This window comes from Phalaenopsis equestris, unplaced genomic scaffold, assembly GCF_001263595.1.
Source record: "Phalaenopsis equestris unplaced genomic scaffold, ASM126359v1 Scaffold000107, whole genome shotgun sequence".
Classification (NCBI taxonomy): domain Eukaryota; kingdom Viridiplantae; phylum Streptophyta; class Magnoliopsida; order Asparagales; family Orchidaceae; genus Phalaenopsis; species Phalaenopsis equestris.
The window spans coordinates 2,527,430-2,551,331 of record NW_018164549.1 but is presented as its reverse complement, the minus strand read 5'-3'; the positions used below and the strand labels follow the sequence as shown (position 1 = coordinate 2,551,331).

Genomic DNA, 23,902 nt, shown 5'->3' with positions numbered 1-23,902 from the left:
CTTCATGCGGTGCACGTACCGAATAAAAATTCCCTAAATGCACACAAACAATCAAAGACATTCATGGGTCCTTCAAATCTTTATATGCGACGCACGTTGGCCGAATGATTATGCGGACAGTAAGAATTAATGCTGATGACCCAACATATTATACTTGAAATGACTATAATGCTCCAAGTACATTACCTATTAATGAGTGCATTTTCGTCATCTCAAGTGAAAAAAATCTTTGTGGTGGACCCCGCTTGTTAATCCTTGTACCTAACGGATAAGGCAAGCGCTCCCATGCGGATAAGGACTCGTTTCACCCCATCGGCACCGCTGAGATATTCGTCCGGGTGGCTCGGGTTGATTTGTGTGTCAAATTGAGAGTGAAAGTTGTCAGCTTATCATCTGAATTTTGACGCGAAGGACTTGTCACCGCCACGTGGCATTTCACGAAACCGATGCGCTCGTTCGCTCCAAAGAGCTAAAGAGAGTACTGAGAGAGACCGATGACAGTGGGAGTGGAAGGGTAAAGCTAGGGTTTTCAGAGGCGGGGGGTAAGGGTTCGGGGAGAAAGGGTTTTGGGTTTTAATCTCACCTTTTTTTCTGGATGATTTGTGGTGGAGATGTTCATGGTTTACATGCGGAAATCGTTCAAGGACTCACTCAAAGTTCTCGAAGCTGACATCCAGCACGCCAACACGCTGTAAGTGGTTTACTGTACTCGATCGATCAGCTCCGTTTCTTTCCCCTTTTCTTCCATGTGTATTTGAGGATTGGCGTTGGTTAGGGGAAGGGTTGGTTTCTCATGTAGGCGTTTGTTTCTCTTGTTGTATTTTGGAGAATGTACTGGTTATTTGCAGCTCGAATTTTCTGTTCCTGAGTAGAAATGTTTCCTTATTTTTCTTTGAAGAAATCAATGAGGATCTGTAGCTACTTTCTTTCTGCTCCTTAAGTTTCTTTTAGTTGTCAATATATTGGTTCGCCTAATTAACCGATTGAGTTGAAGTCCCTGTGCCACGTCCAGAATACGAAGAGCAAGTAGGAGACAGCGATTGAGTGGATTTTGTTAGGTTAAATGAGTTATGGTGGTGTTTAGAATCTAAAATTTTATTTTGTAGATGCGTGCCAATTTTAGTTAGTTTATGGACTGTCTTTTTGAAATTACATGTACAGAGAGCGATATAAGCTACTTCTCGTATTATTTTTTATGCTTGAGAAGCTCTTGAAAATTGTCATTCGATATTTTGATTGTGGGGGCGTGCTATTTTTTAATATCCTGAAAATGTTGATCTTGGTGATAATTTTATTTATGCCGCGTCAACGCATTGTAGATTCTTTTTCTTGTCGTAGTTACTATAATGGTCATTTATGAAGGAAAGCATAAGAGTGCGAAAGGGAAGTGAAGCAATTGAATGAGATTTGGAAAGCAGTAGTATAAATTTTAGTAGAAGAAGCACTTGATGTTCTGACATTCATGTTCATTAATTCTGCAATTACTTCTTATTGGTCACTGTTTCATCTGCCATTTCTATTTTAGCTTGAATGTTGTGTTATGATTTTTAGTTTTTTTTTGGCTTAAAAATGTAATTTTTAACCTTGCCATAGTTATGAATACTGATTATTTAAAGATCTGGATGAGTGAATGGTGTTTTTTAGATTGTTTTGAATTACAATTCTCTCTCTAGTCATCATTGTCATGGTTAAGTTTCCATGATTTGTGTTTATTCCTTTGCATTGAATTCTCAATTGCTAAGGTGTTTTTCATTACCATTTATCTTGAAACTTGTATGGCTCTTTTTTGACTTTTCCTTTTTGATTAGTTTTTCGCAATTGCAATTGAACTTTCAGTATTTATTTAGTTCTTATTGCAATCATACTAAAAACCACAAGTAAAGGAAATACTTGTGGATTTCTACAGTTCATATTGTGCTTTGGTTTTTATTTCCACTCTGTAAACTATACTTCTCTGAAATTCTTTGTTCGTTGATTACTTTTAGGAAAATTTACCTACATGCCACTCCACTCCTATCTGTTTACGTATGTAACTCCTAAATTTTAATTTTTAAATGCATACCACTTTACTTTGCATGAAAAAATGTGTTATACTTTTTAAAAGTTAAAATGGCGGTATTTTTGATGTGGTATGAAAGAAATTGAAGGTAAAAAAATAAAACATTAGGTATTTCATTTAGCATATGTGTTTAAATAATAACGTTTTACAAATAAACCCGATAAAACTCTCTTATTACACATAACTCTCAACACCCCCCTCAATTCGTGCAAAAGATATTCACTCAGCCCATCTTGTCACATAATCTAGCTAACTCCACTGAGCTAAGCCCTTTAGTGAGGTAATTGGTCACCTGCTCTCCAGTGGCTACTTGACTTAGTTTCAACATTCATTATTTACCTTTTATCTATCTCCACATGTTTGATTCTATCGCGTTGCACCGGGTTGTTAACAATGTTGATTGTTGACTTATTGTCACAACACAACTTCATTTGAGTTCTCTGATTCACTTTGAGTTCAACCAATAAGGTTTTCTGTCACATCATCTCTGTAACTCTTAATGCCATGAACTTGTATTTTGTCTCTGTTGTTGATATTCCTACAACTGGTTGTTTCTTGCTCTTCCATGAGAACAAGTTACCACCTACAAATATGCAATATCTTGTTGCGGATCGTCTATCATCAGCATGACTTACCCAGTCAAAATCATTAAAGGACTCTACATGTCTGTTCTCCTTGAATATCAATCATTTCTCTGGTGCACTCTTCAAATACCTCGAAATCTGATACAATGCATTCATATGACCTTTCCTTGGATCGTGCATGTAGCGGCTCACCACACTCACTATAAATGAAATATTGGGTTGAGAGTGACATAGATAGATCAGGCGGCCCCTGCCTCTGTACTGAGTTTGACCTTCTGACCAATTAGAGAGACTGTAGACTTGTACTCCGTGAGGAGATCCAATACATATTTTCTCTGTGATATGACCATCTCCTGGGGTCCATGGGCAACTTCAATTCCAAGAAAATATCCGAGCTTTCCTAGATCTGTTACTTCAAATTACTTCCCCAATCTTCTCGTCAATTGAACAATCTCTGCCTCATCATCACTAGTGATAACTATGTCATCCACATACACAACAAGTATGGTATTATGACCCTCATGTTGTCGAAAGAACACTATGTAGTATGCATTGATCTGTTGATATGTCATGCCAACCATGGACATTCTAAACTTATCAAATCAGGCTTAAGGAGACCGCTTTAAGCCATATAGTAACTTCCTGAGCCTACACACCTTGCCCATTGTCTGAGATGGATTGAATTCTGGTGGTATCTCCATATATTCCTACTTCAGTACATCCCCATTAGTGGAGTCTCCATCCACCATTCACAGCCAGAGAAGCCAATGTCCTTACCGTTCTCACCTGTGTTATTGGTGCGAAAGTTTCATCGTAGTCAATGTCATACGTCTGACTGTACCCTTTTGTCACTAGTCGTGCATTGTATCTCTCTACCTTCCCTTCTGGAGTTTGTTTTGCTATGAAAATCCACTTGCATCCAGTTGCCTTCTTTCCTACTGGTAGTTCAATCTCACATGCTCGATTTTTATCAAGAGCTCTAAGCTCTTCATGCATCATCATTTTCCACTTGAGATCTTCTTTGACATCTTGCCAACACTTGGGTATAGAAATAGAATCCAATGATGCAATGAATGTTTCATGAAAATGTGAGATGTTAGACTAAAAAATAAAGTTTGCAGTATCGTGTTTCAACCCAAAACGATCAAGAGGATGTCCTTCATTGTTTCGGGAGGTTATCCTTAACATTGGGGGGTAAGAGTGGACGGAAGAGGAATAATAGCACTGGATCTTTGAATCAAAGGTAGATGGTGCAGGTGTCTCAAGATTTGGGGAAGACCGAGACAAGAAACTTGTCGGCATTGCAGACTTTATTCCCTTAGTTGTTTCTTCCTTCGTGTTACACCCTTAGCTCACCTTCAGCATGAATCCCTCCACCTCTGGAGTCAATTTCCTCAATTTCCATCTCCTTAGATGATTCATCCCACATCACATGACATGACATTGCTCCCACTTGCACCACTCCATCACTACTACTACTCACTCTCATTTGCCTTATATCTCTAGTGTTTGTTGAGTCATCAAATGGTAAATTCATCTTTAGAGTGTAGCATGGTTCAAACTCTCTGAATGACACATCCATACCCACAAGAGCCTCTTCTCAATCGGGCTCCAACAGACATAACCCTTCTGAGTAGCAGAATAACCCACAAACACACATTTCACAGCTCTGGGTTCCAACTTTTCTTCAGATAGTCTGTTGTCTTTCACAAAACATACACATCCAAATAGCTTCAAATAAAGGATTTCGCCATTTACTTCTTTCAACATCTGATAAGGAGACTTCCACTATAGTATTCTTGAGAGTATCCTATTAATCAATTGAGCGACTGTCAACACTGCTTGCCCACATAAGTGATGTGTGATAGTCATTGTCATTATTATGCTTCGGCCTACCTCTAGAAGATGTCGATCCTTTCTCTCTACTACTCTATTCTGTTGTTGTGTATGGGCATGTGGTTTGGTGTTTATCCCCTCGGCTGACAGGTAGTCTTTAAAGATCTCAGTGTCTTCACTGATGCCTTGTATTTGGTTCAAATTGTCGTGTGAAAATATTTATAATTCATCAAGAATATCAACGTAAAGCGAGAAAAGTAATCAACTAACATAAAAAATTGATGATAACTATTCATAGAACTAGTAGGACGTGGCCCCCATATATCAGAATGTATCAAATTAAATACACTAGAGCTCCTCTTCTCAGAGCTGACATAAGTTTCTCCTCTTTTGCCTTTTCATACATAGATGGATACAACCGACTCAATAAACTAAGACTATGATGTTTCATACTGTGATTTAGTAGTAACAAATCCTCGACATTCCTCCCAGATTATCCTACTGCAGCATTTTATACCTTTGATGTCAGAGCCGAGTTCATCCCCTCTCGGTCCAAGTACCTGAGTCCACCATGCCACATTCCAATCCTAAGTGTTCGGCATGTCCCTTTCTCTTGAAAGATCACCCGAGGGATAAAATAATAATGCATTTTAGCTTGAGAATAATGATGCTAGTGGATAAGAGGTTTACTGGAAAAGAAGCAAAAACAATAGACAAAGTCATATGATTGGCACATTTTACTGTACCCTTACCGACTACAGGCTGCGCTGCACCATCAGTAGTCTGTATACTCTCTGGTACTGCTAGATGAGTATATGAAAAGAAATCTCTAGCAATACCTATCATGTGACGAGAAGCACCAGAATCTATGATTTATTCTAATGATCCTGTTGTGAAAATAGAGGCAAGAGCAAGTATGTCACCAGTGACTTTGCTGAAATGAGCATAAGTGGCAATGTTACACTTTGATGTCGATGGATTTGAAGGATCCTCAGCTCTATCTCCCGCCGCTTTCTACTTTCTCTTCAACAGCTCCAGACACTCATTATTCTCACTAGTAAAAATCAACCGTCTTTGCCTCATCATCCGCTATCAGCAGATTTGCCTAGTCCACTTTTCTACATTTCCGACCACCACAACCACAACTTCAATCTCCACCTTGTCCACGCCCACCTCTCTCTCATTTGTTGTCTTAGGACAGACTCTGCTCATATGGCCAACTTCACCATAGTTGTAGCACTTACAAGTAGCCAATGCTAATTATGCACCCAAAAAATCACTCTGCTCAGAGTGTATCTTCATCCAACTCTTTTCATGTATCATCGCAACAATGACCTCATTTAGTGTAGGATTAGCCTCTTATGCTAAGAGGATAGATCTTTTCTGATCAAAGACCGAATTCAGATGAGTCAAGAACTGCATAGTCCTTATCTGAGTAAAGATATCTCCTTTCTTGCATTATGGGTTGCTACAACTCGAAATCGGTGAGAAGTAATCAAGATCCACCCACATCCTCTCCAACTTTATGGAGTATTCCCGAATTGTTTTCTTATCGTGTACCACAACTTCTATCTCGCGTTGAATCCGGAATACCCTCATTAATTCTCAGCACCAACATAAATTTTCTCCAACTTTGCCTAAATGTCCTTCATCTTTCGAATGTCAACAACTAAGGACGCGATTGACAGAACCATTGAGTTGAGCAACCATGTGTAAACTAAGGCTTGAGTGGTCATCCACTTATTCCTATCAGCACTGTCATTTTTAGATTCGTTCTCAGTCAGATATCTTTCTAGTCACTTCTCTACTATAGCGGTCTCAATCCGACGTGACCAGCTCAGATAAGTGGCCGGTCCATCAAGTTTCAGATCCACGGGAGGGAGATCTAGCTTCACTTTCGTCGAAGCCTGCGTTGAAGTCGCGGTTCTTGTCAATGCCTTAGCTCCCTGTATGAGCCTTACAAGGATCTTCAAGTCCTCTGGATCAATCATTCTCATTCCTTTACTCCCCACACTATCTCCATTTACTGTCTTCTTTGATCACCTGGACTCTCTTCTAGGTCATACGAACCACGAACAATGCTCTTCCTCCTTTAGACCCGATTTTGATCTATCTCATCCTCAAGATCGGGATCTTCTTTGTACAGCAGCTCGATTGCAGCAGGTGTGGTGGCGGTGGCCTAATGAACGGCCGCGGCGGCCTGGAGGGCGTTGTCTGGCAGTGGACACTGCTGCTCTCCCGCACGCTGGAACGCGGGACGCGTCTCCCACATAAAACAGGGTGTCACACAAGTCGTCGTGGGTAGAAGCAGGCGAGGTGAGCGACGTGTCCTGAAAAATGGGAGGGTCGGGTTTTGGGAAGATCGATCGATGCACGTAGGGAGCGGAGGGATGCAATGGATGTGGGCGGCTTGGGTTGAATCTAATACCAAATTGAAAGTAAAAAAACCCAAAATTAGGCATTTCATTCAGCATGTGTTTAAATACTAGTTATAATATTTTGCAAATAAACATGATAAAACTCTCTTATTACACACAACTCTCAACAAAAAATTTGGTTGTTATAAATGTAAAAAATAAAATTTAGGTATTATATATATATATATATATATAAATATATAGGAAGTGGGTGGTATTGATATAAATGCCCTTACTTTTGATGCCAACTTCGAAAGAAAAGAGTCCCATGGATGTTTTTGATTTCTGGGTGCTGATTCATATCATTTATTGGATATTTAGGGCATCAGAATTTCGGAAAGATGGTGCATGCCTTCAAATGCGTATGTCTTATAGTTCTGCAGCCCCTTTATTTCTCTTTTTAGTGCAATGGATGGACTGCAGCCTTGCAGGTTCGCTGGGTCTTCTCAGGATTTTGATATACAAGGTTTGGTTCTTATAAAGATATGGTTATATGTGCTACATTGATTGTATTGTTTTTTTAATGCTGGATTTTCTTTTCTTTTCCACTAACATCTTCTTTTTTTTTTTTTAAGGTTTATATTGATGGAACGACAACAATGTTAACTCATGAAAAGAAGGCAAGCATTAAGGAGTTTTATGGTAATTCATTATGCTTGTAGTTAGATTGAATTCTGCTGCTTTATAATCCAGTTCTCTGCTTTCATAATATTTAACACTTCACCTTATTGCATTTTGGGCAGCTGTTATTTTCCCATCTTTGATGCAATTACATATGGGGATAACTGATATGGAGGATAAAAAACAAAAAGCAATATGTCTGGAAAGGTACAAGAGAAGAGATGATGTTGACTTGATGCATATCTCTGAAGTCGATGCTGAGAGAGAGGAAGAATGCGGGATCTGCATGGAATTAAACAGCAAGATTGTTTTGCCCAACTGCAACCATTGCATGTGCATGAAGTGCTACCGCAAATGGTATGATTCTCGTTATTTGAAGAACTTGAGAACAAAAAAAGTTCAATTTTTATGTCACCGTATTGTGTTCATTAAATGGAAAACATGTTTTTATGACAATCACCTTCATGATTTGTCTCATCTTAACTCTGTGAGGATAACTTTATGAATTCTTCTATTTCTGTTAATGTCAGTGCTATTGCATGTCCTGTTAGCTCTAGCTTGTATTTTTTTTAGTAGGAACTTATAAAATGTCTTCATAAGTCTTTAAGATGTGCAAATTGGAACTATCTAGTTGTCCAAACTTTATAAGGCTTTATTTGGACACAAGAAATATGAGAGAAGAACTCGATAACCTCCTTCAAACTATAGAATAGACACATAGTTATAAGTTTTGAATGCTACTAATTACTAGTTCTAAGTTTAAGAAAAAATTAGTACATAATTAATGAGGAACAGAATGAGACTGACGGATTTCTGAGGTAGATAATCAGCTTGTTGTTGATTTAATAAGAGCAGGGGTTGCTTGATGAGAATCTAGCCACGTTGGTGCTTTTTATTGATTTCTATACTCTTTTCAAGCTTGGAAAATTTATTTATCATTCTTACCTTGGAAGTTAGGTCATTGAATTTTGATTAATCAAGAGCTTGGTCAGGATGTTTGCAATTTGGAGTCTTGTTGGATTGTACTGTTTTTGAATGATTTATTTATTTTTTTTATTTTCTTATAAAATGTTTGTTGATCTCTGCATGCTTAGTTTCATCATAGCGGACTAGATTTTTGGTAGTGTTGTTTGCAACTTGGTATCACATATCATAACCATTGATTTGTTAATGTGGATCCTTAGGTCTTCCAACAATCTTGTAAGCCACATCCCTTCACAATTCTATTAGCCAGGGCTTTAAATATTGCTTCAATGCTACTTCTAGTAAACATCATGTACTTTTTATTTCTATTGGTGTTAAGGTTACTAGAGGTGGATTTTTTGTAATTTATGGGCCCAACCTAATCAAATCAATAAAAAAATTGTACTTTAATATTTTTTATTTTTTTGAAAATAAAACTTTCTTAGGAGCCTTTTTTAAGGTAAATAAGTATCCGCTTGATTGCAACGATGGGTTCCTTAGTGGGAATGTTATAAATTGACTAACTGCGTTGATAATGTTTCAACCATATATTGGTACCATTCTTTGTCAACTTGGAAAGTGTCATCATTTTATCATATTTTATTGATATGTTCTATATGCTTATTTGTGGGTTTGCCTCATATCATCCAAGTTTCTTTTAGAAGATCAAGTGCATATTTTTGCTGAGAGATATATACCTTTTCATTGATTTTGCAATTTTCATATCCGGGAATTATTTTAGGGCCCCTATATGTTTAAATTAAAATTCGTTGGCTAAGATCACCTCTGGTTGCTTGATTCTTTTTCTTCATTGCCAATTATAAAAAATGTCATCAACATGGATAATTGGGATAATTATTTGATCAATGAGTGATTTCTGGACAAATAATGTATGATTAGCTTGCTTTTGGGAGTACCCGTATCTTTTTTATCATTTAGTAGTGAATCTCTTGAACCGGACTTATGGAGATTGTTTTAGTTCATATAAAGATTTATCAAATTTTTCAGTCCTTATCTTTGTTTCAAGTAGTTTTGAACCTGGGCGGAATATTCATATGCATGTATTTTTCAAGATATTCATTTAGAAAGTCGTTTTTTAGGCCAATTCGTGTTTAACCATAATTATGGTTAAGAGATATGGGTCATGTCAGATTTGAAATGGATAGTGACAGCGAGTTTCGAGGCTTGGTGATGAACGGTTTTGGCAGACTTTTGTCTTAGTCAGGAAATAGACTTTGCAAGCGAGGCATCAAAATGTTTAACGACTTAGTGCAGTGTCTCTTGTACTATGTTATAATAGGTGACAAGAAATATTAGAGAAGAATTTATTAACTTGCTTTAAATTGTAGAAGAGATTTATTTATAGGTGCCCAAACACTACCAACTACCAGTCCTAAATTTAAATAAAAGTTAATGCCTTGTTTATAGAAAAAATAAGGAAGACGAGAATTGTCATTTTTCTGTGGCGGATAATCATCATGCAGTTGATTAATTTAATCAGAGCTTACGATTACTTGATGAGAATTCAGCCATGATGGTTCTTTTTATAGAATTTTCGCAGGTTAGATGGCTACATTTCTTTTTTAAACAACATCAGACCAGTGTAAAAATGTATCTTGTATAAATATAATTAAGGAAAATTGGATGTTTGGTGAAGATTAGGGATGAATGAATCAGTTTTTTGTTAGCCCCCTCTTCAATCCTAGATGCTAAGGGGGTTTATGTTTTAGGGATTAAAGATCTGTGTCTAGCTTCGATATTTAACACTTTGATGAAATTGAAAAATTGGCCAAGTTTTCTTGCTGTGTAGGATTGATGACAAATTTCTACAATAGGAAAGGCAATAATGTTCCCTTTGTGCATTAGGCTAATGGAAATAGTGAGGGAATTGGCATAGTTCAAGAGTGTTATGTGATTGAGATGTAATGAAAGTTAGTAAAATAATTAGATGACAAGTAACTTTAGAAATTTTCTAAACCTTTGCAGTAATATTATTTTTTGGTTAAAGCTCTATGATCTCCTCTTCATTTAATGTATTCTTCATTCTTTCTTTCTTTCTTGATTTCTTCATTTTGATGGAATGCTTCTTTTCACTCAAATTAATTTCAAGTTTTATAGGTAAGAGAGAAAAGTCTGAGTGCTAGAGGGGGTGGGTGGGATGACAAGGTGAGACAAGAATGTGCAAGCGGTAGATTGGGAGAAATGAAATCCTCCTTTGATTTGCCATATGGAGAGTTAGAGATAATGCGAATGTGAAAGCTTGTGGTATCTTCATGCAAAATTTTGTGAAACTTGATGCTTACTAACCATTAGGGTGTCCTGCCTCACTTTGCTTACGAAATAGTTGAGGTATTTTTCTAAATTACTCAATAGAGAGAAGTAAAGCTCAATCAAGGGGAGGAGAGAGAGAGAGTATTGGTCGTTACCTTAGGACAAGGGAGGGATTCAAAGGTTGTTTTGCCTATAATTGACATGAAAACTCACCACTATCTCTATTTATAAAAGGGCTGTTAAAAGTAATGAACATTTAAAAAAAATCATGAAAGTATTTAACATTTTAAAAAAAATCAATGATGGATTGGCCATATTGGACAAGTATTCATTGTAGGAAACCTCTTAATAATGTAGTCTTTGATCACACATTTATTACTAAATTTTGTATATGTTAAATAGTGACTCTAGTTCAAGTTTGATGACATTTTGGATAACAATGAAAAAACGGTATTATTTTGGTTGTGAACACCGTGAAATGATTTATAAAGTATAATCTTTAATAATATGCCATTAACTTTCTTAGGGAGGAAATAACTCAACATTGGACGGTTTGGATGTTGTTGGAAGAAAAATTAAATGATTTCTTCAATATTATTGAGATAATGAAATCCATCATATGGAAGAAGTGACGTAGGATATATATCTACTTGACTTAAAGGAGAAAATTGAACATCATCCTTTTATAGAGAGATTAGAGGAGAATAACTACATTGATGGTAGAACAATAGAATTTTCCTGTTGTAGATTCCCTTGAAACATTCAAATAATTCTTTGAAGATATATTGACATATATTAGCTTATAGCCAAACTGGATGAACTCTCCATTAAACAAATTATTAATAAGCACTAGCTCTTGAAAGAAGATCTATGAATATGGTTACTTGAGGTATAGACATTATGAACTCCATTGCATGATGAGGAAGAGGGAATATTTCTTCTTCATTTCAAATTATCAACAAAATCTTTGGGCCTTATAACTGACCTGCTTGTACAACCCGGCCTACTCAGCCACCCTCTTGATCCCAACAATTTAACTTTGTCAAGAGAATAACTCTTTTGGCCTCTAATCTTGAGACATGTTTGCTTGGAATCTACTTACATGGGGTCAATAAACCAATCCTTGACAAAGTTAGATAACTTAGGCCTTTGTCATTTTCTCTACCCAAGAAACAAATGTTTTTGGACCATTTGGTTGTGAAACCACTTGGGTAGAATGAAGCTGAACTCTTAAACATTGAGGCGTCTTCAGTGTAACAAACTCCAAAGTTAAGTGAGCTCACATTGGAGCACTCCTGAGATGGATGGCCTCCTAAGAAGTTACACCAACGGGGCAAAATTGTGAGGCCAGTAGGCCAAAACGAACGATACTTTGATGGGTGAGAGTTCGAGCTATCACAAATGATATCAACATTACACCAGTCGGAAGATGGGAGCTAGATGTCTTATAGAACAAAGTGTTATGTCATGGGAGCCACTTCTAGAGTCCTATCTACCTGATGGATGATGCTAGGTATAAAGCACCGACGAGGACGTCATATATTAAGTGGGGGGATTGTGAAACCTCTTAAGTAGAATGAAGTTGAACTCTTAAACATTGAGACGTCTTTTGGTATAATGGTGGAATTTTATTAGAAACTCCTAAGTAAGCGAATTCACATGGGATCACTCCTGGGATGGGTGACACCCTGCGAAGTTACGCTAACTGGGGAAAAAATGTGAGTGTCATTAAGCCAAAGCAGACAAACAATACCGTGATGGGTGAGAGTTTGGGTTGTCATGTTTGCTCCGCTTGGTCTCGCTATCATCCTTTATTAGAAACTCACCTCGGTCAATTCAACTTCAAATCTGCTTGACACTTTTTAGTGAATCCAAACCGTACTTGATACTTGACCATATTTGTAGCACAAAATTTCATGGGCTCTTGGCAAGTTTAAATTTATTTATTCCCCTCATTGAGTTCAAACTCCTTGACCGTAGTTCAAATCTAAGTTCCATTTGTGTGTTCAAAAGTAACTAAGGCCTACTTAATCATGGAAACTTGACAACAATTCATGCATAACTAAATAGCCTATGTTTAACATTAAATATTTAAAATCGATGATCTATTCTGCAGTCTGTGCCCCATATAGTTTATATTTAATTCCAAGATATAGATTTTTTGCATTTCATGCTGTCATGTAAGGGAGAAATTATTGCATACGGAGTACGCACACAGAGCTTACTCTCTCCTATTAACCATTGGAGAACATCCACGATTCCGTATTTCGGGGTTATTGGGAGGTTATTGAAAGGTTATTGCGGCATTAAATTTCCAATAATTTTCTTAAAAACCTCCTAATAACGCCCCATTAATCTCCGCGGTTCTACTTTCATATTTTTTTATTTGTTATTCTGAGTCGGAGGTTCCGTATTTCGGGGTTATTGGGAGGTTATTGGAAGGTTAATACGACATTAATTCCAAAAACCTCGCAATAACCCCCCTAATAGCGACCCATTAACCTCCGTTGTTTTACTTTCATATTTTTATTTGTTATTCGGGGTTTTGTGAGGTTATTGGGGCATTAACTCAAATAATGCCGAAATAACCCCATGATAACCCTCCAATAATCTCCGCGGTTCTATTTCGATGTTATTCATAGGGTTATTATCAGTTATTGGGAGATTATTGGGGATTACGTATGCAGAGTTGCGTGCGTACTCGGTATGCAATAATTTCTCTATATAAGGAGGTTTAGAAACATAATTTAAGGAGAGGGGAGGTGAAATTAAAAATCAACTACAATGCATCACAATTAAAATTTTTTATTTTAAAAGCTAAACAATAAAAGAAGTAAATAAAATGAAATGAAAAAAATTATCGAGTAAAAACTTGTAAAGTAAAAAAAATTCTTTTCTAATTTGGTTGTTATGAATAGACATCTTGAATTGTTTGACACTTACTCATGACATCAAAATCATTAATCATTTATTATATATCTTAACTTATTACAATATTCTTTTGATATATGTTGTTAATGAACTCTCAAGAAAATCATCTTTCATTTTATTTCTTAACTTTCTCTTGACAATCTTTATGGTTAAAAATATGCTTTTAGTTGTTGCCATCGAAATTAACAATGTAAAAATCAATCTAATTAAACTATCAATATGATGATATATGACTGATTTTATTGCTCAGTTAATATTTAACATAAATCTGGAGTTTTTGTGATATTCTGAAAAACTTTATTCTGATGAGCTTCAATTTTAAAATGTGTACCCTTCACTTAATAGGGGAAAGCTTGCTTAAGATATGCGATGTCATAAGTCAAGTTCTTGTGAGCATCAGATGATAAACCCTTGGACGAATCTAGCCTTATGGTGTGAAGAGCAAGGTCTTTATGCAAGTATTCTTGAAAAAGTAGCCTTGACCCTATGGAGTTCAGATATATATGGGATCTTAATCTTCATTGCACTCTTTGTTTGCATTAAGCTCCAAATTATAGATTTTACAATTTAATATATATATATATATATATATATATATGCATGCTGCTATTATATGTTAAATATTCAAATTCAAATGACTAACCCTAACCCTAATCGAAAGTGTTCTATTATCGGAAGAGATAGATAATTAACAATCATAGGAGCTTGTCCCATGGAAAACCCCGAACCCCCATATTAAAAGTCCTAAAAAAATGGAGGTGATTATTTCTCGATAGTGTCTTTTCTACGATTCAATTTGCTTTCTAAAGATTTGACCCTCCAACATTCTCTCAACACACAACAATGCAAACACAAAAATAACAAAGTCCTGAGGAGCTTTCAGAATTTTCGGTTCCCACAATATGGAACACCTAAACTTTGACATTTATTTGTAAACATTTTAGAGTCTTACTCAGATGAAAACATTTGCATAGAAACATGTATTTCTCTTCAGAAAAGATACTAATGGTGCTATATCGATGTGATACAAAAATTTGGATGATTTTATAAGTAAATATCAAACTTTAGTTGTGAGAAATGTAAATACATAAGAACTTCTATGGTTTAGCTAGCTGGCTTATGCTTTTTAACAATAAGTTTATTGTTAATTAGGTAAATTTTACAGCCTTTCATCAATAATCCCTTACCAGTCAATAGGTAGAAAGATCAGAGTTTTACTCTTTTTTTTTTACTTCTAAAACGATTCAAACTGTAATTTTTTTATTTTTTTGAAAAATCTCCCGTTGCAGGCATTCAAGATCGCAGTCCTGCCCTTTTTGCCGTGACAGCCTTAAGGGAGTTAGCTGTGGCGACCTATGGATCTTCACAGACAGCAGAGATATAGTAGACATGGAAACTGTATACAAAGAAAATCTGCAGCGGCTCATCATGTATATAGAGAAGCTTCCTGTCATCATCCCAGAATCTGTCTTCGAGTCATATGATTCTCATGTAAAATAAAACAATTTGCACTGTATTTTATCCCATTCGATTCCATTGGCTCTTCTGCCGTTGAGTTCTTCCAGCTAGAGCCAGCTTTTGCTTGCCAGCTGAATGAATTAATGGCGTTTCCTTGATTTCTCTCTCTAAATCTGAGAAGCTTTCCAAATTTGAAATCTGTCTCAGCTTTTTATTCCTAAAATTGTGGACTGGACTCCGTTTTTTGTAAATTGACTGTACAGTTATTTGAGTTTGTGTTTTTTTAAACTTTTCTTGAGTTCTGACGGAATGTTAGATTCATTAACATAGGATGAGAGTAAGGTTTCTGCTGGTTTGGAGTTATTTAAAGCTCAGACATCTTGCCTTTGGGCTTACGGGCATTTTTACATATATACCATATAATTCTTATGTATTTACAATGTACAGATCTGACAGCAAAACTTTTATATTACATATATACCATATAATTCTTATGTATTTACAATTTACAGATCTGACAGCCAAACTTTTATATTTATATACACGACACTCTTTAATATCATAAAAAATATAACTACTACCAACTTAAAATGTGATGCGCCATGTCATGTATTCATGACAGTATAGTGTGATGAATGTAAATATCAAATTTTGTGCTAGAAATGTAAATATTTAATATAAAGTGTGGCATGAATGTATATTTTCTTTTTTCAATTAACATAAAAATGCATCGCTCTGATACTATTTGTCATCTCTCAAAAGAACTCTTAGGGGTGGTGGGCAGCCCAGGATTTAGATACTGCTTTTCGGTTCTATATCTAGTTGATGTGGGATTTTTTGTCCGTGACATCCTCTTCTACCAAATCATGTGACATCCTCATCACGGATCGATTTCGTCGAGGGTTCCACTAGACCATAGATAGTCCACACAGCTGGCACCACCTGTCACCTCCCAAAAGAGCTTTTGGGAGGTGACATGATATTTCATTTATAAAATGACTACTCTATAATTTTTCCAAATTATAACTCAATATTGAAATTTGTAAAAAAATTTTGGCCCCATGATTATTATTACTTTTTTAATTAAATTTTAATTGATTAATCATAGAAAACAAATACATGGTTTTTACACTTTAAAAAAAAATGATGGTTGGTCATTTCGTAAATGGTCATGCTTTGGGTGTCAATTGTCATGTATGGAATTCTTCTTTATTTTGCCGTAGAAATGCTTTTGTTCGGGTCAACTAAGATACATATCTAAAAATATGTTTATTTAGATTTATTGATCTTTTTTAAATAAGCAAATAAATTATGCTTGCTTGTAATTATAAACATTTTTAAATTAAGTTATTTTATATAGATGTAGGATATCTCAGTTGACAATAAAGCATTTAATTAGTGCCTATATAAAAAGAAAATACACACTTTTAACTTTTAAGGAATAATTACAAACGTACCACAATCATTATGTAATTATATATCTAACACCAAAGTTTAATATTTACATTTATATCATCGCGGCGTTGAGACAGTAGTTTTAATGCATGTTAAATGTTTTGAGTGTTACAAATGTAAATATTAAAATTTAGGTGTCTGATATGTAAATGCAAATCAAGGCAAGGCTTCATTAACAGTAAAATTGCAAATTACCCCTAATGAATTGAAGAAAACCTATAACAACCATTGTGTTTTGCATATGATAATCCTCCCTTACCTATTTAGAAATAGAAGGTGTGTGTCAGCTGGGGGTGCAGAAGAGCCAAACTGATTAAAATAGCAGCTCGCTGCATCCTGAAAGCTTGATTTAATAATATCTATCATCTACAAATCTGTTGGCAAAGAAGGGCAAATCAGAAATAAAAGAGAATTTAATAAGATGCAAGAAAAAAAAAAACTAGAAAATATATAAGAAAAATTTTGGTATGAAATGGGGGAACCATAATTTCAAAAATGTGTAAAAAGGGGGTATTAAATTAATTAAAATTATTAATTATATTAATTTAAAATTATTTATAATTTTACTAAAAACTTTAAGATTTATAATATATTTTTAATTTTTAATTAATATTTAAATAACTACATATACATTTATTTAATTTTAATTAATTTGATAAAATATAATTTTTTTATTAATTATTAATCAATTAAAATAATAAAATTAAGTTAGATAAATATAAATTAAAACTACAAACCTATCTCCCTATTCCCCTCTTTTTGCCTAAAACCCCCCTCTCCAACATCCTACCCCTCTCCTTGTCCCCTATTGGTTTCGCCCAAAACGATCGTCTTCCTGAATGAACCTTCACAATCAATCAATTAGATCTAGCTGGGAAGAAAATGGCGAGATCACGGCTTATAGAGACCACTGAAACTCCCATCTTTCTAATCCTAACATGTTCACATTATTCTTCCTCTCAGCTCGTCCCAAATTACTAAATTCGTAGATTGTGTGTCAAAAAAAAACTATTCTTAACTGAAATCATTTTCAAGACTAATGAAAATTATGTTTGAAAAATATTAATTTGAATAAAAATTTATACATCAACTTATTAGTAACATCATATTTACATACATATTACTTTTGTGCCTTAAACTTATGCATCAAAATGTGTATTTCACTTTTAAAAAATAATAACAATGATATTTTTAATGTTATATTAAAGATTTGAGTGTTATGTATGTAAATATAGAAAAATTAGGTGTGAGACATAAATACATAAGAACTGTGTGCCATATTAGTAAATGCCCCCTTTATTTTGTACTTCTATTAATTCATGATCTCATTGTATAAAATTTTTCTTTGAATATTCGGATTATTTAAGTATGGTTATTTATTTTAATATTTTAAAATTAAAAAATAGTCTGACATTAACAAGCAAATGTTATGAATTATATATTTTTTATTATATTAATAATTTCTAAAAAATATTAAATTGCTATTGCCGGTCTCAAATAGGAATGAAAAAAACCGAGAATATTAAAAAAAAAAAAAGTTTGTGCCCCCATTTTAAGAAATTTCAGCTCCACCATTGGAAAAAATATTACATCAGGAGTACTGATGCAGAACCGTTTCAAGACTCCAATCACAATGCGTCACGTGTACAGTCTGGCCCCGCCATGCATTATTAAACTATTTAATTTTTTGTATTCAGTGGAGTCGGACTATTCACCTGGTACATTGTGATTGGAGTCCTGATATAGTTTTGCATCGGAACTCCGGATGTAATATAAGAAGAATAAGACAAAAAAGGACTAACCACATCAGGAATCCGAATGATCCAAGAGGCATTGCTCCCTGGGAATTTTCGATCAGCCATAATATGAGTCTGGTTTTTCAAGAGAGGAAGCATTGCAGGCAAAGAAACATCATCATCATCATCACTCTCCTCAAGCAGCCTATGTTCTGGTCCTAAAGCCCTGAGAACCATTGCGGTGAAGATGGACAATACCTTTGAAACAAAGATGACATTCTTCAATGTTAGTAAATCAGAACAGTAAGCTCTTTAAAATAAAAATTAAGCTAAAAATTTACCTGGACAGCCAAAACCAGAAGGCCAATCCATTTACACAATCCAGAATTCGACCCGACAAATTCTTTAAACCGATTGAAACTACCAGTTCGATCATGCGGAAAAGCCTGATAAGAATGAAAATAATCATAATAAAAAGAATGAAGATTTACATGCATACACTCAATTCTTATGTATTTTTCAATTTTTACACATAAATGCACTTTATCTCTACATGAAGAGTGTATTTCACTTTTAATATAGTTAACATGGTAATATTTTTTATGTGATATGAAAGATTTGCTGGTATAAATGTAAAAATCGAAGTTTAGGTGTTAGATATGCAAATACATAAGAATTGGTGTCATGTATGAAAATGCTCCTAAAAAGAAAGAAATTGATGATGCAAACCTCTTCCCAGTTTTTGTTCAGAAATACATCTGCAGTGATTGAGGCCTCTAGAACAAGCAGAAAGAAGAGGAACACAGAATACTATGTATCCAATAAGGTTCACAAAACAGTTTAATCATGTCAGGAAAAAAAAATCATATTTTGGAAATGAAAATGATCTTCCATTCTGCAACATATCTGCGTACTATAATTAAATGAAATAATCTTTCCTTAATAAATCCATAATATAATTCAATTAAAGAATCTTTTCTTCATAAATCCATCTTTATTAATAAATCTTAATATAATTAACATTTATTTTTATCTTGATACATCTCAAGCTTCATTTAACTATATTAAAAAATTTTTGGTATTCCAAATTTTATCTCATATTATTTTATAAATTTTGTATGAGAATAGAGATAAAATCTTTGTCTAAATTTTAGGTGATGTATATAAAGTATTTAAGAAAATATTTTCTAACACTATTAAAATTAATGAGATAACTATAATCTTTATGATAAATTATTAAAAATTTATGAAATTAAAGTATTAAAATTATTACATTATTATTAAGTATTTATTGTTTAGATGTGATTAGAGCAAGTTTAGAAAACTAAACACAAGTAGAGTTGGTATAAATTCTATGTAAAGGGCACCCAAGAAAGGCAGTGGCTGTTAAATTCTATGTAAAGAACTAAACACAAGTAGAGTTGGTATAAATTCTATGTAAAGGATACACAAGAAAGGCAATGGCTGTTAATGGTTTCAGCAGCTATGTGTCCTGAGCAAGTTAGCACACACAAGAAGATTCCTAATCCAAGGAAAGTGAAAACAAACCTGCATAATAGCAATCAATTATTTCCCAGAAGAAATTAGCACATTTGAAACCAGGGAAATTTACATACATACCACACAATTCTAATGTATTATTTACATTTGTAACACTTTAGTGTCATAAACCTATGCATGAAAAAGTGCTGTTTTTTATGTGATATTAAAGATTTGAGTGATATGCATGTAAATATGAAAGTATGCATGTAAATATGAAAATGCATGTAAATATGAAAGTTTAGTTGTTAGATATGTAAATACGTAAGAATTATGTGGTATGTATGTAAATGCCCCTTGAAACTACTAACATAGTATTTCACTTGTAATATATGACTGCATCAGCATACATGGAGAAATAAAGTAAAATACTTTAAACACGATAAGTAATAAAAAGTCGAAAATCAAATAATGCCAAAATTCCTCCAAATTTCCATTGTGTCTATGCAATTTTAAACTTAATTAGGGGGCTTCATATATATATATATATATATTTTAAGGCATTTCTCAATTCTCATTTTAGTTGACAAGTTAATAGGGGCTAATGACAAGCATCTGTCATCATTCATAAAATTAAAGTGATTTTTTAGGAATTAAATACAAAATCGGTGATAAAATCAGGCAAAATTTTTATTTGGCACAATTTATTTCAAGCTTCTTTTTATGATTAGAGTAATTTTTATGCAATTCTTGCGTTGGAGGCCAGTAATTCAAACAGATTAATGTCTTCCAATCTCAATCAACAATTTTTAAATTTAGGAAAATTTACATACATATCAAAAAATTCTTATGTGTTTACATACTAACACCAAAATTATAATATTTACTTATATACTATTTTAGAATCTAAATCACATCAAAACATATGCATGCAAATGTGTGTTTAAATGTAAATAAATTAATATTAGTGAAACTTTTTTATGTGATTTAAGAATTTAAGTGTTGGATCTGGGCTCAGTATTGGATTCAGCAAATCCTCCCCATGACAGGATTCAACAATGTGAAACTATTTTACTTCATGGTTCAATTCTTTCACAAATCACAAGTAAAATCATAAATCTCAAGTAGGATACATTCATCAAAATTAACTGTTTAGCAAGGGTTATAAAACTAATTACTGAAAGGTAATGATTAGTAAATTAAGAGAAAACTACAGAAACTAGGAGTATTAAAGACAGAGACAACCCTAATAAATGAAAATAATAATAATAATAATAAAACAGGGGAGCAAACCATGAAGGGCTGGAGCTGGATTCAGAGAAGTTCCGAGAAAACTCGCATAATTGCCGGAGACAAGATCGAATCATCCATAGAGAGTACATAATCACGGCCATCCCTAACAACCCCATAACCGAATTCAACATTTTCAGCGTCGACTGAAGGCAAACCCTAAAACACGCAGCCATAGTTCGCCCTCTCCTCTCAATAGAAGCAGGAAAAATGGAAGAAACCCGGGCCACGAATATGGTATTTGAACGGATGAAAGAAACAAAGGTGAAAGGGCGCTTACTTAATCCATGGCGTCGATTTGGTCAGTGTTGACGACAATGGAGAAGAACATGCGTAGAGAAAAGGACTACCGAAGATCTCAGTCGTCCATCGCTTTCGAAGGTTTCCCTGTCGTTCGAGAGTCGTTTGAGGTGGGGGAGGGAGAGCCGTGATAGGAGCATGAAAGTAATGGCCGCTTCGGTCGCAACTCGCAGGTAGAATTTGATTAAGGGAAGTAAAGCTGCTGAAATTGACATCGTTGGGCTGGGCCCATCTGCACGGAAGAGTTAGAATTTTAATCGGTTTGCATTTAATTTTATTTTAATTTCATGATTTTAAATTTACTTATTTATTATAGAAGAAATATTAATACATAGTACTAGGGCTCTCGAAAAAAAACCAGTTGTTCGTGAATAGTTTTTATTTGGCTCGCCAAAGAGTTTGTGTTTGATTAGTTCGATAAGTAAATGAGACGAACATGAACAATTATTTTTTTTTTATTTTGTTTGTAAATTAACCAAACACGAGCAATCATATGTTCAATCTTGTAATCTTCATTGTTTGAAATATAAAATAATTAAAAAAATTATATATATAAAATTATTATATTTTAAAAATAATTATACACTCTAAAAAATTATCATATTTTAAAAAAATTAAATCTTATAAATTATAATAATGATTTATAATTTTTTAAAAATTTGAGTTTGAAACTTTAAATGTATATTTTATTTGTAACATGTTCTTAATAGTTTGTAATAATATAGTTGAAGAAATAATATTTTTTTTAATAAAGGGGTGTTTTTTTTTTTTTGTAATTTGAGAATTAATAATTAAATTTATTATCATAAATATAGAAGACAATTCAAACAATACAAACAATTTTGAAAAATTTCGAAAACTTTAAATAACTCGAATAATTCGAACAATTAGAATATTTCAAATATTTCGACCATTTTGAATTCATTTCAAACAAATCAAACTAAACACGAATAATAACTTCATGAACAATTTCAAACACGAGCTATTTCAAATACACTTAATTTCAAACGAACCAAATACGAACACAAGCTCTATTCGTTCATGTTTGGTTCGTTTACACCCTTACATAAAAATGATTGGAAGGAGTTATTTTAACTTTGGGGCATTTCATATGGCTTGTAATTAATAAATCTTGTCATTTGACATGAATCTTGAGATAATTAATATGAAACTCAGAATATTTTTTGAAGAAAAAATAGTCAAACTCAAATTAAAAATCCTCCGGAACTCCAATTTCAACAAACTTATAACCAAACTAACTCGTTAAATGACATGAACACAATGACATCAAAATTGATCTAATCCAAGCTAGATCAAGCCCTAACCAAGTCGTTAAACCACTATTGAAAATTTTAGCTAATTAATTGGAAGGTCAAACATACTTCAAATCCAATAACTTTACAAGCAAATCAAGTGTCTCGATTAGATGAATCCAACAAGCTCAACATCACTAAATTTTAACATCAATAAGACATTCAAATATCCACAAAACGTTCTAATCGAGGAAACATCTTTGGGTTGTCTGATGGAGTGGTTGGATTCATTTCTTATTTACAAGAAAGATTTGGAGTTAGAGCTTGACCGAGAGGAGTCAAATTTCAGTGTTGTTATGAATCAAAGTCCTAACGAACACCTTCTGCTCTCGTAGCCGTCAAATATTGTTGATCACCATCGATCAACCATTGCTCGCTAACATCGATGAATCCTCTAATGTAACCATACACCCCGAAGATGGCGTAATGTGCACCCCAAAGATAGTTTAATGTTGTACTCTAAATATGGTGAATGATGCATCCCGAAGACGGTGTTACGAGCCACCCCAAAAATGGTTTAATAATGTACACCAAATACATTGTAACAATGCAGACCTTAAGATCATGTAATGACACACCTAAAAAACAGTGTAACAACGAATGGGTATGTTGTAACTTTTTGTAATAACTACTTGCAAATGTCATATTCATAGTGCAATGACCTTCTTCGAACTCTCAAATTTCTCTCCTCAAAGCCCCCCACTACGCCCTATTACCTATGTAGTTTGCTACAACTGCAACCCCTTGCTGTAGCCTACGACCTTCATAGTCCACAACTCATACAACTCCCAACTTCAACATTCGCTATCTGCGGGCGTTATTACAACTCACTACTATAGTCTATGTGACCAACTACGACCTAAGTGGTCACAACTCATGCATTTCTCAACTCCAGCCTCTACGGCCTATAAAAATTATTACAACTCACCACCACAGTCTATATGACTAACTACAACATACATGGTCCAAAGCTCATGCAACTTCCAACTCCAGCCTTTGCATCCTACGAATGTTATTACAGCTTACCACTATGACTTATAGAGCCAACTATGACCTACATGACTCACAGTTCACACAGCTCCCAACTCCGGCCTCTTTGGCCTGTGAACGTTATTACAACTTACCACTAAGCTCTATGTATGCAACTAAGACCTACATGGCTCACAACTCATGCAGTTCTTAACTTCCG

General features: G+C 34.3%; 2 protein-coding genes across 4 annotated transcripts; one reads left to right on the top strand and one right to left on the bottom strand.

Annotated features, from left to right (window-relative positions):
* Positions 1-432: 432 nt before the first annotated feature.
* LOC110020745 (probable E3 ubiquitin-protein ligase makorin-1) lies at positions 433-15,428 on the top strand. Of its 3 annotated transcripts, none has more exons than XM_020718949.1 (5): positions 433-691; positions 7,218-7,362; positions 7,472-7,538; positions 7,640-7,874; positions 14,972-15,428. In XM_020718949.1, exons 1-5 carry the CDS (start codon positions 612-614, stop codon positions 15,180-15,182), a joined length of 738 nt encoding a protein of 245 aa, XP_020574608.1. In that variant the 5' UTR covers positions 433-611; the 3' UTR covers positions 15,183-15,428. The 3 variants fall into 3 exon arrangements, with proteins under 3 accessions (XP_020574608.1, XP_020574609.1, XP_020574610.1); XM_020718950.1 differs by lacking the exon at positions 433-691 and adding an exon at positions 705-795; XM_020718951.1 differs by lacking the exon at positions 433-691 and adding an exon at positions 1,008-1,058.
* Positions 15,429-16,636: 1,208 nt separating this feature from the next.
* Positions 16,637-22,674, bottom strand: LOC110020711 (tetraspanin-19-like). Its single transcript, XM_020718903.1, has 8 exons — positions 22,661-22,674; positions 21,381-21,632; positions 21,104-21,259; positions 19,780-19,879; positions 19,061-19,141; positions 18,673-18,777; positions 18,398-18,589; positions 16,637-16,969 (listed from the first exon to the last, which is right to left on the bottom strand). Exons 1-8 carry the CDS (start codon positions 22,672-22,674, stop codon positions 16,958-16,960), a joined length of 912 nt encoding a protein of 303 aa, XP_020574562.1. The 3' UTR covers positions 16,637-16,957.
* Between the last annotated feature and the right edge of the window lie 1,228 nt (positions 22,675-23,902).